Consider the following 16818-nt stretch of genomic DNA (forward strand, 5'->3'; position numbering starts at 1 on the left):
AATACCCAGAACCCCTTGCAGCACTAACTCTTCCGGGACGCTACAATATACACCCGCCTTTTGACCACGACTGTATACTGTGATGCTTTGCTCATATGTTGATGAATGTGCATTGTCCTCATCAAATAAAGCTACCTACTAATGACATCCAAGGCAACAAGTGGACTAGTTTCTCCTTCCTTCTCCCCTCAGATGACCGACATGGCAGTTCAGTGCCTCTCAAGCGGCGGTCAGTACCTGCGGGAGTTGGACGTGAGCGGCTCCCTCTTCACCGACCGCGCCATCAAATACATCGAGAGGCTCTGCCCGCCGCTGTCTTCCGTCATCATGAACGACTGCAACGGCATCTCAGAGTGAAGAAAAACATCTTGAATGGAACGCATCGTCCTCCACCGCTAACGTTAATGTGTGTGTGTGTGTGTGTTGGCAGGGCGGGGGCCATGAGGTTGCAGCCGCACGTGCAGCACTGGGAGTACAGCAACGACCAGACCAACCTATGGCTTCGGTGAAGCAGTGCAGGAGAGCCAGACTTAAACTCCCCTTCAGCCAATCAGAGCATTGCTCAACAGTTACATTCCACAGCTCCCAGTCTGTGGAACGCTCTCCCTGACCACCTGAGGGCACCACAGACTGTGGATGCTTTTAAAAAAGGCTTAAAAACCCTTCTTTTTAAAAAAGCCTTTTTATAGATATATGCATACTAGTTCTAGCTATTAGGCTGTTCTAGTTTTTATTTTTTTAATTATCTTTTTATTATTTTTATTTTTTTTCAATACACTGTAACACTTGGAGGTTGTTTGCTCAATGTAAAGTGCTTTCTACAAATAAAATGTATTATTATTATTAAAATCTATTATTACAAATCACTCGGAATTCAATGTACCGTATTTTCCGGACTATAAGGCGCACTTAAAATCATTTCCCCCCCTCAAAACTCAACAGTGCGCCTTATGTACGGAATCAATCTGGTTCTGCTTACCGACCTCGAAGCAATTTTATTTGGTACATGGTGTAATGGTAATGATAAGTGTGACCAGTAGATGGCAGTCACACAAGAGATACGTGTAGACTGCACTATGATGTTAGAATAATTATGTGTAAGTTATCACACAACTCTTATGCTTAAAAGGCCGTTGCTATAGTTATTATTAGGGATGTCCGATAATGGCTTTTTTGCAGATATTCCGATATTGTCCAACTCATAATTACCGATACCGATATATACAGTCGTGGAATTAACACATTATTATGCCTAATTTGGACAACCAGGTATGGTGAAGATAAAGTCCTTTTAAAAAAAATTAAATAATATAAATAAATATTGAATAAAAAAGAAAGTAAAACAATATAAAAACAGTTACATAGAAACTAGTAATGAATGAAAATTAGTAAAATTAACTGTTAAAGGTTAGTACTATTAGTGGAGCAGCAGCACGCACAATCATGTGTGCTTACGGACTGTATTCCTTGCAGACTGTATTGATATATAATGTAGGAAGCAGAATATTAATAACAAAAGGAAACAACCTTTTTATGTGAATGGGGGGAGGGAGGTTTTTTGGCTTGGTGCACTAATTGTAAGTGTATCTTGTGTCTTTTATGTTGATTTAGTATTAAAAAAAAAATTACAATTTTTTTTTTTTATTTCTTGTGCGGCCCAGTACCAATCGATCCACGGACCGGTACCGGGCCACGGACCGGTACCGGGCCGCGGCCCGGTGGTTGGGGACCACTGATCTAATGCGTTACTATGGTCATCTAATGAGTTACGGTCATCTAATGAGTTACTATGGTCATCTAAGTCAGTGGTCCCCAACCACCGGGCCGCGGCCCGGTACCGCTCCGTGGATCGATTGGGACCGGGCTGCACAAGAAATTAAAAAATACAATTTTTTTATTTTTTTTTTAATAAATCAACATAAAAAACACAAGATACACTTACAATTAGTGCACCAACCCAAAAAACAGTCCGTAAGCACACATGATTGTATTTTTTTATGCCAAAAAAATAAATAAATTTTAAAAAAAAAATACCATACCCCCCCGACCCCCCCGGTCCGTGGGAAAAATGTTCAAGCGTTGACCGGTCCGCAGTTACAAAGAGGTTGGGGACCACTGATCTAAGTCACAGCAGCTCAGACGAGGCACCAAGCACTGTGGGTGGGGAGTGTTTCCACAGAGTTTCCAGAGCCTGAAATGCGGGTGTCAGGGACAGACGCGGAAGGAGATTTTTACAACAAAGTTCTAAAGCTTAGTGATGTATCAGATATATCAGATTGTAGGTGGGGTTTTTTTTTTTAGCCTTTGCGTTCATATTTCACTGTGTTTGTTGCAATTCTCTTGATTGTAAAATATGTGGATGGAGAGGGGTGTTGTCAATATTCGGTGTTTTATCCTTCATAGTTATCATTCTTTATTTTCATGTACATTATGGGTCTCATTCAGTAAAAAAATGTAAAATTCCATTTTTTAAGGTGGTCTGTTAGCATTCAATCAGACATTATTGTGAGGTTTTGTATTAGCGTTCCTAAAAATAGATATACCGGCCCTCAGACACATTTTTTTCCTCTAAATTTGGCCTCGCGAGGCAAAATAATTGCCCAGGCCTGTTATAGACCATCTATAAAAAAGTACTATGCTCTTAAAACACTTAAAAAGGACATAATTGATCATTTGAATGTGACACTTTAATGAATGTCGATATTACTTTCAAATCTGTAAGTGGACCCAGCATCTGCAACAGAATCTTAACATGTTTGTGAAGAAGAACCAAACAAAAACAATCTCACTGGCGGAGGTAATTGTATTATGTATGTTAACACAACAAATGACTTTAAAGTGCATGCCATTGGAAATGTTAGATACAATGTCAAAGACGCAAAATGTGTCATCTTTAAATGTCAACAATCTTCTAGTTGTTGTCATTCGTACTAAACAAATATCATTTCATTAAATGCAAGTTTGAGGGCACACAAGTGTAATTATTGATCATTTATTTGGTGGGCGTGTGCAATGAATAAGAGCTGAGGTTACGTCCCATGCTGGAGGTGCAGGAACGGATGGTCTCTGAGTGAGCTTACTTTTTTTTTTTATCCCCCCAGCTTCAGGGACTCGAACCAGCTTTGTGTCTTCAGGCTGACCGAGCCACTTTTTGTCGTCACTTTGATCCGCTGCGCCGCCGAACTGTCAGTGTTCATGTAGCCTGAGAGTGACGGAGGAGAATGTCAAAAAAGACAAAGAGGATTAACTCAACACTAATTTGGTTGTAGTTTTGTTAGAAAAGTATCGAAATACATTTTGGTGCCGGTACCAAAATATTGGTATCGGGACGCATGTGTGTATTCCTGACACTTCACTTCATACAACACTGAAATAAATTGCAAGAAAAAACACAATACACTTTCATAGCATGGTCACTACTGCCTAGTTTCTCTTGTTATATTCTTATTTTTACGGTTATATTTTTATTTTTGCTTTTTATTTTTATTCTTACTGTAATATTTTCTATTTTATTTCCACTTATACCTCCATTATTTACTTTTTAAATTCAAATCTCAATTCTGGACACTGCTGCTGGAATTAAAATTTTCCTGAAGGAATCAATAAAACAGGCCTGGCCCTAACCAATCTGGCGCCCTAGGCAAGATTTTAGGTGGCGCCCCCCCACATCGGCAGTGAAGTGTATATGCTCACAAGAAACCGAATAGCTTTGTCTTTGACCTTTTTTTTTACTTAAAGAAAGCAAATTAACATATTATATGAGAATGTTATGTTATGATTATCTTTAACCGAATCACAGCAGTGCTCAAATTAAAAAACAGCATTCCCTCTCATGTGATATTGCTTTATTAACATTAATGATGTGCACTTTAACAACTAGGCTTACAACTATACCTAATATATAAAGGGGTGGAAAAGTGACTATTACCTGCAGGGCAAACATTAGCTAGCCAGAAGGCAATAACAATGTCAACAAAAAACACCTGCTTAAAAGATCTAATACAAATGTCCCTGAGGAATGTAAGGTGGGAGTACTGTACTTACCTAACGTTACATTATTATTTTCCATAACAATTTAGCCCCCTCCACAATATTAACCCGACGTTAAAACAGAACTAGCTATTTATTGATTAGCAATTGCCGAATCATGTAACATTAGCTTAATGCTAAAAAGCCAGGTTACTATCACATTCTGTAACAGACAAATAATTTCATGTAGGCTAACGTTACCTCCCTGCTACCTCTGTCTTTTTCTCGTTTCTCCTCTTCTTTTCTCTTTTTTCTTCCCTGGGCACCTGACAGTTTTGGCCGTTTTGACATCTTGTGTTGTAATGTTGTAACAAATAATATTTCTATTAAATAGGCTTTACTTTGCATTTTAATTAATGTGGGATTATTTTTTGTATTTAGAAATAATAGTACCAACTTTTTTTTTTTTTTCCTCCAACATTTGTGGCACTGGCTTGGCGCCCCCTGATGGACGGCGCCCTGAGCATTTGCCTATACGGCCTATGCCACGGGCCGGCCCTGCAATAAAGTACTATCTATAATAATAAATGATAAATGGGTTGTACTTGTATAGCGCTTTTCTACCTTCAAGGTACTCAAAGCGCTTTGACAGTATTTCCACATTTACCCATTCACACACACATTCACACACTGATGGCGGGAGCTGCCATGCAAGGCGCTAACCAGCAGCCATCAGAGGCAAAGGGTGAAGTGTCTTGCCCAAGGACACATCTATCTTTTACACACATTTTAACCAAGTCTTTTCTTGGACAATTCCACAATACAGCAGCAATATAAGTGAGACTTGGATATGGCTACAAGCCTATAAATCAATAATATCACAAAAATGGTCTTACCAGTAACTTGGGTGTGGCTCTCCGTGGTGTTCCTCTGCAGCTGATGCAACGTCATATCACGGCCGATGTGCACCGACGCGCCAGTGAGCTCCACCTCTGCTCTCAGCGAGGACGGCACGCGTACGCACACCGCTCCTACGGAAGAGTCGAGTCGGTAAAAAGGTGCTTAGGACCAGTGTTGGGACTAACGCGTAACGCCGGTAACTAGTAGTCTAACGCGTTATTTTTTTATATTCAGAAACTCAGTTACCGTTACTACATGATGCGTTATTTTACGCTATTTTTTATGTAGTATCGGCTAGAAACAGAAGATCTGATTGTGTTTTATTGGAGCGCTGCGGTGTCGTCCTTCTGAATCTTCCTGCGTCACAAGGGAGAGAAGGGGAGCGCTGTGTGTGGGTGGGGGGTGGTTGGGCGTGTCTGTGTTGACTAACAATACATCATGGCGGAGCTGAAGTCGAGTTTCTTAACATGGAGATATTCTCACTACTTTTCTTTTGTTGAGCACAAAGAGCATTTTAGTTAAATGTAAGTTGTGTCTTGGATCAAATATCCTATCTACTGCCCAAAACAGCAATTCAAATCTGCTGAAACAGCTACAAAAGCAACATGCTTCAACGTAACATGGAGATATTCTCACTACTTTTCTTTTGTCGAGCACAAAGAGCATTTTAGTTAAATGTAAGTTGTGTCTTGGATCAAATATCCTATCTACTGCCCAAAACAGCAATTCAAATCTGCTGAAACAGCTACAAAAGCAACATGCTTCGACGAAGCTCGTAAAGAGAGACACAGACTCCGATGCCACTTTACCTCCACCTAAGGATTTTAACGGAGGACAACATTGATAAGAGCCATTGCAGCGTATGTGCTAGAAGACATGCAGGCTATTTCTACAGTGGAGTCACCCGATTTCAGGCAGCTAATTAGCATGATACCGGCGTCAAACAGCAAATGGCACGGAAAACATTGTCCACGTACCTGGACAGTAGTACATACAAATGGAAAGCGAGCTAAAGAAAACTCTGCTCTGCTCATCATTCAGCACTGAAGGTACACACTCTGTCAATTCTCTTTCATTCTACACTTCTAGAGTGTTTGATTATCACATCACTCTAGATGTATAGACTATGAAGTTCACAATCATAAAGAGGGATCCTAGTGGGCCGGGCCAATATTTCTTTATCTCTAAACTAAAACTGGGGAAATGCATAGAGTGTTCTGGGCTTCAGTACAGTGTTGATCTCCTGAAGACATGATTTTATTTCACAATTCCTTGAGAGAGAAAAAGGCCTGGTTAGGCTTTGTGTATGTAGTGTGTGCCTTCCTTGCTTTACAGCTATGTTGTTATTATGCTGTTTGTTACTTATGGATGTTATGTTGCAGCTATTTAAAATAGTTTTGTCAATTTGTTCTGGCCTGAAATAAATTGGCCCTTTGAAACATATCTTTGTCTTTGTGTGTTGTATGTAGAGCACATTGTTTGTGTGTTGTATGTAGAGCACATTGTTTGTGTGTTGTATGTAGAGCACATTGTTTGTGTGTTGTATGTAGAGCACATTGTTTGTGTGTTGTATGTAGAGCACATTGTTTGTGTGTTGTATGTAGAGCACATTGTTTGTGTGTTGTATGTAGACCACATTGTTTGTGTGTTGTATGTAGAGCACATTGTTTGTGTGTTGTATGTAGAGCACATTGTTTGTGTGTTGTATGTAGACCACATTGTTTGTGTGTTGTATGTAGAGCACATTGTTTGTGTGTTGTATGTAGACCACATTGTTTGTGTGTTGTATGTAGAGCACATTGTTTGTGTGTTGTATGTAGAGCACATTGTTTGTGTGTTGTATGTAGAGTACATTGTTTGTGTGTTGTATGTAGACCACATTGTTTGTGTGTTGTATGTAGAGCACATTGCGTAGCAGAGTTCAGTGATGCAAATGCATGGCAAGTTGATCAACACATTGTATTATTCTCCAGTGCAATAACAGTACTGACATGAAGGCTAAAAGGGCATTAAAAGAAATAATAAGTAACTAAATAGTTACTTTTCACAGTAACGTATTGCTTTTTGGTGTACGTAACTGAGTTACTTTTGAAATAAAGTAACTGTAACTAGTTACTGGTTTTCAGTAACTAACCAAACACAGCTTAGGACACATTGTGGCGTTCTTACCTTCCTGGCTGAGCACCTCGGCGCTTCCTCCGTCTCCCACGTAGACGTCAATGACCCCGGTTTGAGAGGAAACCTTCAAGGAGCCATTTGAACCGTCTGCAACACACACACACACACACACACACATGCTCACCTTTGACACGGGATTACTAGCGTAATGGTGCCATGAGAGGATCTTTACCTATGTGTGTGTCCCCTGATGTGTTCTTCACTGAGGCGTCCCCTTTGCAAACAAGATGACGCACATGAATGCAAAGAGTTAGTCATTCCAGTAAACCATGCAAGAGGACTTGTGTCTCACCAACAGACTTACAGTGGGGCAAAAAAAGTATTTAAGTCAGTCACCAATTGTGCAAGTTCTCCCACTTAAAGGCCTACTGAAAGCCACTACTAGCGACCACGCAGTCTGATAGTTTATATATCAATGATGAAATCTTAACATTGCAACACATGCCAATACGGCCGGGTTAACTTATAAAAATTTCCCGCGAAACTTCCGCTTGAAAACGTCTTTGTATGATGACGTATGCGCGTGACGTCAATGGTTGAAACGGAAGTATTCGGACTCCATTGAATCCAATACAAAAAGCTCTGTTTTCATCTCAAAATTCCACAGTATTCTGGACATCTGTGTTGGTGAATCTTTTGCAATTTGTTTAATGAACAATGAAGACTGCAAAGAAGAAAGCTGTAGGTGGGATCGGTGTAATAGCGGCTGGCTGCAGCAACACAACCAGGAGGACTTTGACTTGGATAGCAGACGCGCTATCCGACGCTAGCCGCCGACCACACGGATGATCGGGTGAAGTCCTTCGTCGCTCCGTCGATCGCTGGAACGCAGGTGAGCACGGGTGTTGGTGAGCAGATGAGGGCTGGCTGGCGTAGGTGGATAGCTAATGTTTTTAGCATAGCTCTGTGAGGTCCCGTTGCTAAGTTAGCTTCGCCAGGCTGGAAAGCATTAACCGTGTAGTTACATGTCCATGGTTTAATAGTATTGTTGATTTTCTGTCTATCCTTCCAGTCAGGGGTTTATTTATTTTGTTTCTATCTGCATTTAAGCCCGATGCTATCACGTTAGCTCCGTAGCTAAAGAGCTTCGCCGATGTATTGTCGCGGAGATAAAAGTCACTGTGAATGTCCATTTCGCGTTCTCGACGCTCATTTTCAAGAGGATATAGTATCCGAGGTGGTTTAAAATACAAATCCGTGATCCACAATAGGAAAAGGAGAGAGTGTGGAATCCAATGAGCCAGCTTGTACCTAAGTTACGGTCAGAGCGAAAAAAGATGCGTCCTGCACTGCACTCTAGTCCTTCACTCTCACGTTCCTCATCCACGAATCTTTCATCCTGGCTCAAATTAATGGGGTAATCGTCGCTTTCTCCGTCCGAATCGCTCTCGCTGCTGGTGTAAACAATGGGGAAATGTGAGGAGTCCTTCAACCTGTGACGTCACGCTACTTCCGGTACAGGCAAGGCTTTTTTTTTTTATCAGCGACCAAAAGTTGCGAACTTTATCGTCGATGTTCTCTACTAAATCCTTTCAGCAAAAATATGGCAATATCGGGAAATGATCAAGTATGACACATAGAATGGATCTGCTATCCCAGTTTAAATTAAAAAATGTCATTTCAGTAGGCCTTCAAGAAGATGAGAGAGGCCTGTCATTTTCATCATAGGTATACCTCAACTATGAGACAAAATGAGAAAAAAAAAATCCAAAAAATCTGTTTGTAAATGATGGTGTAAAATAAGTACCGTATTTTCCGGCGTACAGGGCGATGAATGGTCTATTTTCGATCTTTTTTCATATATAAGTAGCACCGTATTATAAGGCGCATTAAAGGAGTCATTTTTTTTTTTTTTTTTTCTAAATGTAAAAGACTTCCTTGTGGTCTACATAACATGTAATGGTGGTTCTTTGCTCAAAATGTTGCATAGATGATGTTTTACACATCATCTTCAAGCCGCTTTCTGACAGTCGCTTCCGGATGCGCCGTTTTGTGGGCGGGTCTTATTTACACTACCGTTCAAAAGTTTGGGGTCACATTGAAATGTCCTTATTTTTGCAGGAAAAGCACTGTACTTTTCAATGAAGATAACTTTAAACTAGTCTTAACTTGAAAGAAATACACTCTATACATTGCTAATGTGGTAAATGACTATTCTAGCTGCAAATGTCTGGTTTTTGGTGCAATATCTACATAGGTGTATAGAGGCCCATTTCCAGCAACTATCACTCCAGTGTTCTAATGGTACAATGTGTTTGCTCATTGGCTCAGAAGGCTAATTGATGATTAGAAAACCCTTGTGCAATCATGTTCACACATCTGAAAACACTTTAGCTCGTTACAGAAGCTACAAAACTGACCTTCCTTTGAGCAGATTGAGTTTCTGGAGCATCACATTTGTGGGGTCAATTAAACGCTCAAAATGGCCAGAAAAAGAGAACTTTCATCTGAAACTCGACAGTCTATTCTTGTTCTTAGAAATGAAGGCTATTCCACAAAATTGTTTGGGTGACCCCAAACTTTTGAACGGTAGTGTACGTGGCTCACCTTCGACAGCGTCTTCTCCCCGTCATCTTTGTTGTAGCGGTGTAGCGGGCAAGGACGGGAGTGGAAGAAGTGTCAAAAGATGGCGCTAACCGTTTTAATGACATTCAGACTTTACTTCAATCAATAACGGAGCAGCGTCTCCTCATCCGGAAACAACACCAACGGAAATGAGTCCGGTGAAAAACCGTCCGATTGGAACTCTCTAATAACCAAAGTTCCTTGGGTGAATAATGTGAACTCACTACACCGGTATGTTTTAGTGCTTTCATGGTGAGTTTACTGACAGATATAAGTAAGAACTTTACACTACTTTATATTAGAAATGGCAACAGCGGAGGATGAATGTCACATAACAAGAAGATAGAGAAAAAGAAGAAGCTTATCGACTACACGGACTACAAAAGGTGGACGCGCACAATCTTTCAGGACTTATGCAGATCCCAAATACAAATCAGCAGGTACCAGAAGGAAAGAAAAGTTGCTTTTGCATGTGTGGAGGGGGGCGTGGCCTGCGGCGAAGCGGGGTGTGCCAGGACCGGCTTCGAAATCAGCGACAGGTGCGTAGATGGCCCACCTGGGCCTGGTTATCTAATCACCTGTCGCTCTGTTAAAAGGCAGCAGCCGGGAATGGAGAGTTGTTGGGAGTGGGAGTTGGACCTGAAGGAAAAGACAATTGCTGAAAAGCCACAAAAAGACTGTATTTGAAAAAAAAATAGAACGTCATTGTGAATCTGAACTGGACTCTCATGTCGATGCTTGGTGGTCCGAAGAACCCACTGGAGGGCAACCTCCACAATTTGTTGCCCAACTCCCACTCCAACAACTCTCTCCTCCCGTCTGCTGCCTTTTAACAGAGCGACGGGTGATTAGATAACCATCTACGCACCTGTCGCTGATTTCGAAGCCGGTCCTGCCTGGCACACCCCGCTTCGCTGCAGGCCACGGCCCCCCTCCACAGCATAATAATGCAAAACAAAACGCCAGATAATATGTTTTACCTTGATAATACTCCTATGTTGAAGCACAGTACAATAAAGTTAAAGTAAAGTACCAATGATTGTCACACACACACACTAGGTGTGGCGAGATTATCCTCTGAATTTGACCCATCACCCTCACCGCGCCCGGGAATCACTTTTGGTGATTTAACCCCCAATTCCAACCCTTGATGCTGAGTGCCGAGCAGGGAGGTAATGGCTCCCATTTTTATAGTCTTTGGTATGACTCGGCCGGGGGTTTGAACTCCCGACCTACCGATCTCAGGGCGGACACTCTAACCACTAGGCCACTGAGTAGATCCATCAAGCGGTGTGGCTTCATAGCTTACCAAAGTCCGACTAAAACATTTTGATAGATTGAGCGCCGTGTGTAATGTTCTATATTTTCAATGGAACATATCAAATGTTGGTGTTGTTTACTTGAGACATATTGCAGTCTACACGTATCTCTTATGTGTGGCTGCCATCTACTGCTCACACTTATCATTACACCGTGTGCCAAATAAAATTGCTTCGAGGTCGGTAAGCCAAACCAGAATTATTCCGTACATTAGGCGCACTGTCGGGTTTTGAGGAAAAACTGGATTTTAAGTGCGCCTTATAGTCCGGAAAATGCGGTACGTGTTTTATAAAGTCCACAAAGTTGAATGAGCAGGAGGTGTGTGATGTGTGACCGTGTGTTGACTTTAGTTGTTGGTTATAGTCCATTTACACCACGAGTGGGGACAGTTTGTTTGGATTGGGTCATACATTATGATGCTTTCAAGTAAAAGTTATGATCATTGATGCCATCTTCGCCCACTAGAGGGCAGCATTATCACTCCAGTGCAATCCACAGGAAACTGAATTTTGGCCAATTCAGCCTGTGGAGTGATGACGAGCGGCAGTTATCTCACCGTGCACGAGTCCAAGTTCCACGTCCCCCGTGCTGGATGAGATGCAGCTGGACTCGGCATAGATGGCCTTGACCCTCAGACCGCCATGTTCCGTGGAGACCCTCATGGTGGTGCCCTGCAGCTTCTTGACACGAACCGCCTGCGCCGCACAGGCAAGAGTTTATTGGCCACATTTCCAATGCATACTCAGCCAGTCACATGCTGAAGCCGGGCCATCGCTGCCCCCTGGTGTGCGAGCGACAAACAACACTTAACACTGTCTCCGGAAGCGCTGATGTCCACGTTGCCGTGGACGGTGCCCACGCTGACGTCTCCACCCGAGCGCACCTCCACTTGATGACCCTGAAGAAACGGACATGAGGGACTCACTTTATCTGACTTTTACAACTTTGAATTGCGCTCCAGGCAGAAATATGCAGGGTCGGTACACCTTTTCCATGGCCAAATGCTAGCACTTTTTAAAGGACTTTCAAGATCAATTTTCCAGTTTTTCCAGTACCCTTCAAAAGGCGAAAACCAGTGTGAAGCAATCCATAGCCTTGCTGTGTGAGCGCATTGGTGAGGTCACACACGGATTTTGGTGGAGAAGGCCTGGCTCTTAGTCTCCGTTCTGATTAGGGATGTCCGATAATGGCTTTTTGCCGATATCCGATATGCCGATATTGTCCAACTCTTTAATTACCGATACTGATATCAACCGATATATACAGTCGTGGAATTAACACATTATTATGCCTAATTTGGACAACCAGGTGTGGTGAAGATAAGGTACTTTTTAAAAAAATGAATCAAATAAAATAAGATAAATAAATTAAAAACATTTTCTTGAATAAAAAAGAAAGTAAAACAATATAAAAACAGTTACATAGAAACTAGTAATGAATGAAAATGTGTAAAATTAACTGTTAAAGGTTAGTACTATTAGTGGAGCAGCAGCACGCGCAATCATGTGTGCTTACGGACTGTATCCCTTGCAGACTGTATTGATATATATTGATATATAATGTAGGAAGCAGAATATTGACAACAGAAAGAAACAACCCTTTTGTGTGAATGAGTGTAAATGGGGGAGGGAGGTTTTTTGGGTTGGTGCACTAATTGTAAGTGTATCTTGTGTTTTTTATGTGGATTTAATAAAAAAACAACAAAAAAAAAACAAAAAAAAAAAAACGATACTGATAATAAAAAAACGATACCGACAATTTCCGATATTACATTTTAACGCATTTATCGGCCGATAATATCGGCAGACCGATATTATCGGACATCTCTAGTTCTAATTCATCCCAAAGGTGTTCTATCGGCGTTCATGTCAGGACTCTGTGCAGGCCAGTCAAGTTCATCCACACCAGACTCTGTCATCCATGTATTTATGGACCTCGCTTTGTGCACTGGTGCACAGTCATGTTGGAAGAGGAAGGGGCCCCGCTCCGAACTGTTCCCACAAGGTTGGGAGCATGGAATTGTCTAACATGTTTTAGTATACTGGAGCATTCAAAGTTCCTTTCACTGGAACTAACTCCTGAAAAACAACCCCACACCATAATTCCTCCTCCACCAAATTTCACACTCAGCACTATGCAGTCCGAAATGTAGCGTTCTCCTGGCTACCTCCAAACCCAGACTGGTCCATCAGATTGCCAGATGGAAAAGCGTGATTCATCACTCCAGAGAAGGCGTCTCCACTGCTCTAGAGTCCAGTGGCGACGTGCTTTACACCACTGCATCCCACGCTTTGCATTGGACTTGGTGATGTATGGCTTAGACGCAGCTGCACGGCCATGGAAACCCATTCCATGAATCTCCCCGCGTACTGTACGTGGGCTAATTGGAAGGTCACATGAAGTTTGGAGCTCTGTAGCAACTGACTGTGCAGAAAGTCTTTGCACTATGCTGACCTCTCTGTCAGTTTACGTGGCCTACCACTTGGTGGCTGAGTTGCTGTTGTTCCCAAACTTTTCCATTTTCTTATAATAAAGCCCACAGTTGACTTTGGAATATTTAGGAGCGAGGAAATTCCACGACTGTATTTGATGCACAGGTGGCATCCTGTGACAGTTGCACGCTGGAAATCACTGAGAGCGGCCCATTCTTTTACAAATGTTTGTAGAAACAGTCTCCATGCCTAAGTAGGGATGATGTTTGAGAAGAAATGATCGAGTTCGAGCCTATTATCGAACCGATTCTTTATCGATTCTCTTATCGAGTCCAGATAGGTTGTTGTATATGGAAAAAAACACAATATTTGGTTTAAAAAATAAAATAAAATAAATAAATAAATATTGACTGTTACCCCCCTAAAAAAAAATTAAAAAAATATATTGACTGTTGTTACCCAAAGTGTATTGAGTTGGATTTTTCAGAAAAACATATATATAGAGTAACACAAAAACAACCCGTCTCTGTGATCACTATAGGTGTATAAATAATGATATAGTGTTAAATAAAATCAGTCCCTTGGGCACAAAACTGAAAATAATACAGCTCTCCAAAAAGTGCACTTCTGCTGCTATTGGAACATACTATAACTACACACACTATGACACTAAGAACGCCACAGTCATCAATCAACAATTGTTCTTCCAAAAAATGATTTCGATGGTGCAAATACACGACTGGCAGCCATTTTAAGTCCTCAAAACATCCATTGAAACAGTGCACAAAAATCGTTTTTCAATAAACATCTTAGTATCAAATCTAACTAGGGATGTCCGACAATGGCTTTTTGCCGATATCCGATATTCCGATATTGTCCAACTCTTTAATTCCCGATACCGATATCAACCGATACCGATATCAACCGATATATGCAGTCGTGGAATTAACACATTATTATGCCTAATTTGGACAACCATGTATGGTGAAGATAAGGTACTTTTAAAAAATAAAAATAAAATAAGATAACTAAATTAAAAACATTTTCTTGAATAAAAAAGAAAGTAAAACAATATAAAAACAGTTACATAGAAACTAGTAATTAATGAAAATTAGTAAAATTAACTGTTAAAGGTTAGTACTATTAGTGGACCAGCAGCACGCACAATCATGTGTGCTTACGGACTGTATCCCTTGCAGACTGTATTGATATATATTGATGTATAATGTAGGAAGCAGAATATTAATAACAGAAAGAAATGGGGGGAGGGAGGTTTTTTGGGTTGGTGCACTAATTGTAAGTGTATCTTGTGTTTTTTATGTTGATTTAATAAAAAATAAAAAAAATAAAAAGATACAGATAATAAAAAAAACGATACCGATAATTTACGATATTACATTATAACGCATTTATCGGCCGATATTATCGGACATCCCTAAATCTAACCACTTTCCACCTTAATATTGAGTTACATAAACAAGTTCAACAGTTTACTTACAGACTTATCTTTTCCAAGGCTTGTAAGAGCTAACACAACTTGTCTACTTCTCAATTGTCTCATGAACTAAACTGACGTCGCCCACCCGGAAGTGCCCAAACTGATGACGCGTAGTATTTTCATATCGCCACAAGTAAGAGTCCACAATCAAATGGGCATAACATTGCCGTCCCACAGGGCATTTCCTGTGGGACGAGATTCGTTCCCAGGGATTCGAATAAAGAACCAACTCTTTTTCTTGACTAGAGTGGCCTCGATAACGGGAACCGGTTCTCAAAAAGGGATTCGAGTCCATGGAATCGGTTCTTTTCTTATCGAACAACCGGGAGAACCGGTTTTCGAACATCATCCCTATGCCTAAGTGCTTGATTTTATACACCTGTGGCCGGGCCAAGTGATTAGGACACCTGATTCTCATCATTTGGATGGGTGGCCAAATACTTTTGGCAATATAGTGGAGCTTACCCAGCTAGTGGGTCCGTGAAGATGACTTATGTTTTGTCTTACCAGCCGTTTTACTGCCACACGACAGGCATCGTTAAGCATTTGGAAAATCATTTGTAGCGGTATATATCTGCAGCTAATATACTGTGGTGGGAAAATAGGGTAATGAAGTGTTGTACTCACCTTGACGGAGTGCAGTGAACATGTGCCTTTTTCTGTGTGCACCTGGCAGATGTCACACTCCATATTCTTCACCTCCACGTTGCCTTTCCCACGGGTGTTAATGACGATATCTGACGTGCAATCAGTGGATTAGTGTGCTGATAATGAGGAGAAGGCGTTCAGTTGTGTACTCACTACTCTTAATGGGAGCAGACACATGAACCGACAGGCTGCTGTCGTCCCTCTCGGCCAAGATGAGCAGCTCCTTGCCGTCTTCGTCGTAATGGACGTCAAAGTCATCCACACCCTCCTCCTCGCCGCTTGGCGACTTCCCTCCGCGGATAGTGACGAAGGCTCGGTCGGCTTCAGGGAAGGCATGCGGGTCCACAGGCTGGATGGATATACTGCACCCAAGCCGCGCTCGCACCGTGCTGAAGGGGCTCACCGCCAGGGAACACTCCCTCAGTGTCCGGCTCACCTCGACGTCTTCTCGGGTCAACTTGGCGGAGGTGAAGAGTGACTGACGGCGCCTGATAAGGCCGGCGGTTCGACACCAGGACCGGACAACGCCGGCCCGCTGGGCTGCCGAGTTCCAGAACATAACGGTAACTTTCTGACTGAACCCCCAAAACAAGACCGCTTCATGGTAGATGTGCGGGGACTAGTGTGGCCGCCATTGTTGTTACACTTAGCGTCATGTCAGGTGGGAGTTCAGCGGTCACTTCCGGTTGAAATTATTGCTTCGAAGCTAACTTCTTGTTAAACATTTCAAAACAAAAGCTTACCATAGCTAAATAGTAATGTTTTAATGTATCTGTGTGTGACTTCAATAGAGTATATTCGCCTTTTAGTACACATTTTACGAATTATTGCAACCTTACAACCCAATTTGGAATATAAATGTGTATTTAAAGGCGCCACAATCTCTTATTCCTGACGGACCGGAAGTGGGAATTTGGGTATAGTATTTAGTCTATTCAAGAGTAATTGCAAATATAGACATTTTTTGCATGTGTATGTGAGAGTTCATGTTACATCCGGTTGAATGTATTGCTTCGAAGCTATTTTCTTGTTAAACATAAAAAAAACCGCTTACCATAGCTAAATAGTAATGTTTTAATGTATCTGCGTGTGACTTCAATAGAGTATATTCGCCTTTTAGTACGCATTTTACGAATTATTGCTACCTTATAACCCATTTTTGAATATAAATGTGTATTTAAAGGCGCCAAAGTCTCTTATTCTTTACAGACCGGAAGTGGGAATTTGGGTATAGTATTCAATCTATTCAAGAGTAATTGCAAATATAGACATTTTTTTTACGTGTGTGTGTGTGAGTTCATGGTTACT

The 16818-nt window shown here is 41.5% G+C and overlaps 2 protein-coding genes across 3 annotated transcripts in view; one reads left to right on the forward strand and one right to left on the reverse strand.

The window, feature by feature from the left end:
- Nucleotides 1–1090, forward strand: part of LOC133647066 (F-box and leucine-rich repeat protein 13-like) — a 56777-nt gene extending 55687 nt beyond the window's left edge. The window contains exons 20-21 of the mRNA XM_062043127.1: nt 193–353; nt 431–1090. Coding sequence (XP_061899111.1) covers nt 193–353; nt 431–509 — 240 coding nt within the window. The 3' untranslated portion in view covers nt 510–1090. The remainder of the gene's footprint in view (nt 1–192; nt 354–430) is intronic.
- LOC133647069 (protein FAM185A-like) overlaps nt 1–16207 on the reverse strand; it is a 26548-nt gene extending 10341 nt beyond the window's left edge. Inside the window, exons 1-10 of one of the 2 annotated variants that reach the window (XR_009825424.1) lie at nt 15664–16207; nt 15490–15599; nt 11744–11830; nt 11489–11627; nt 7220–7261; nt 7039–7134; nt 4866–5000; nt 3082–3202; nt 2040–2191; nt 238–347 (exon numbers count right to left, since the gene is read on the reverse strand). Coding sequence is in view for 1 of the 2 variants with exons in the window: in XM_062043130.1 (XP_061899114.1) it covers nt 3090–3202; nt 4866–5000; nt 7039–7134; nt 7220–7261; nt 11489–11627; nt 11744–11830; nt 15490–15599; nt 15664–16069 (1128 nt within the window). In the remaining variant the exon portion in view is untranslated. Of the gene's footprint in view, nt 1–237; nt 348–2039; nt 2192–3076; nt 3203–4865; nt 5001–7038; nt 7135–7219; nt 7262–11488; nt 11628–11743; nt 11831–15489; nt 15600–15663 lie in introns of those variants that run through there. The other variant, XM_062043130.1, reaches the window with a different exon arrangement.
- Nucleotides 16208–16818: the final 611 nt, after the last annotated feature.

This window comes from Entelurus aequoreus, linkage group LG03 (assembly GCF_033978785.1).
Source record: "Entelurus aequoreus isolate RoL-2023_Sb linkage group LG03, RoL_Eaeq_v1.1, whole genome shotgun sequence".
Classification (NCBI taxonomy): domain Eukaryota; kingdom Metazoa; phylum Chordata; class Actinopteri; order Syngnathiformes; family Syngnathidae; genus Entelurus; species Entelurus aequoreus.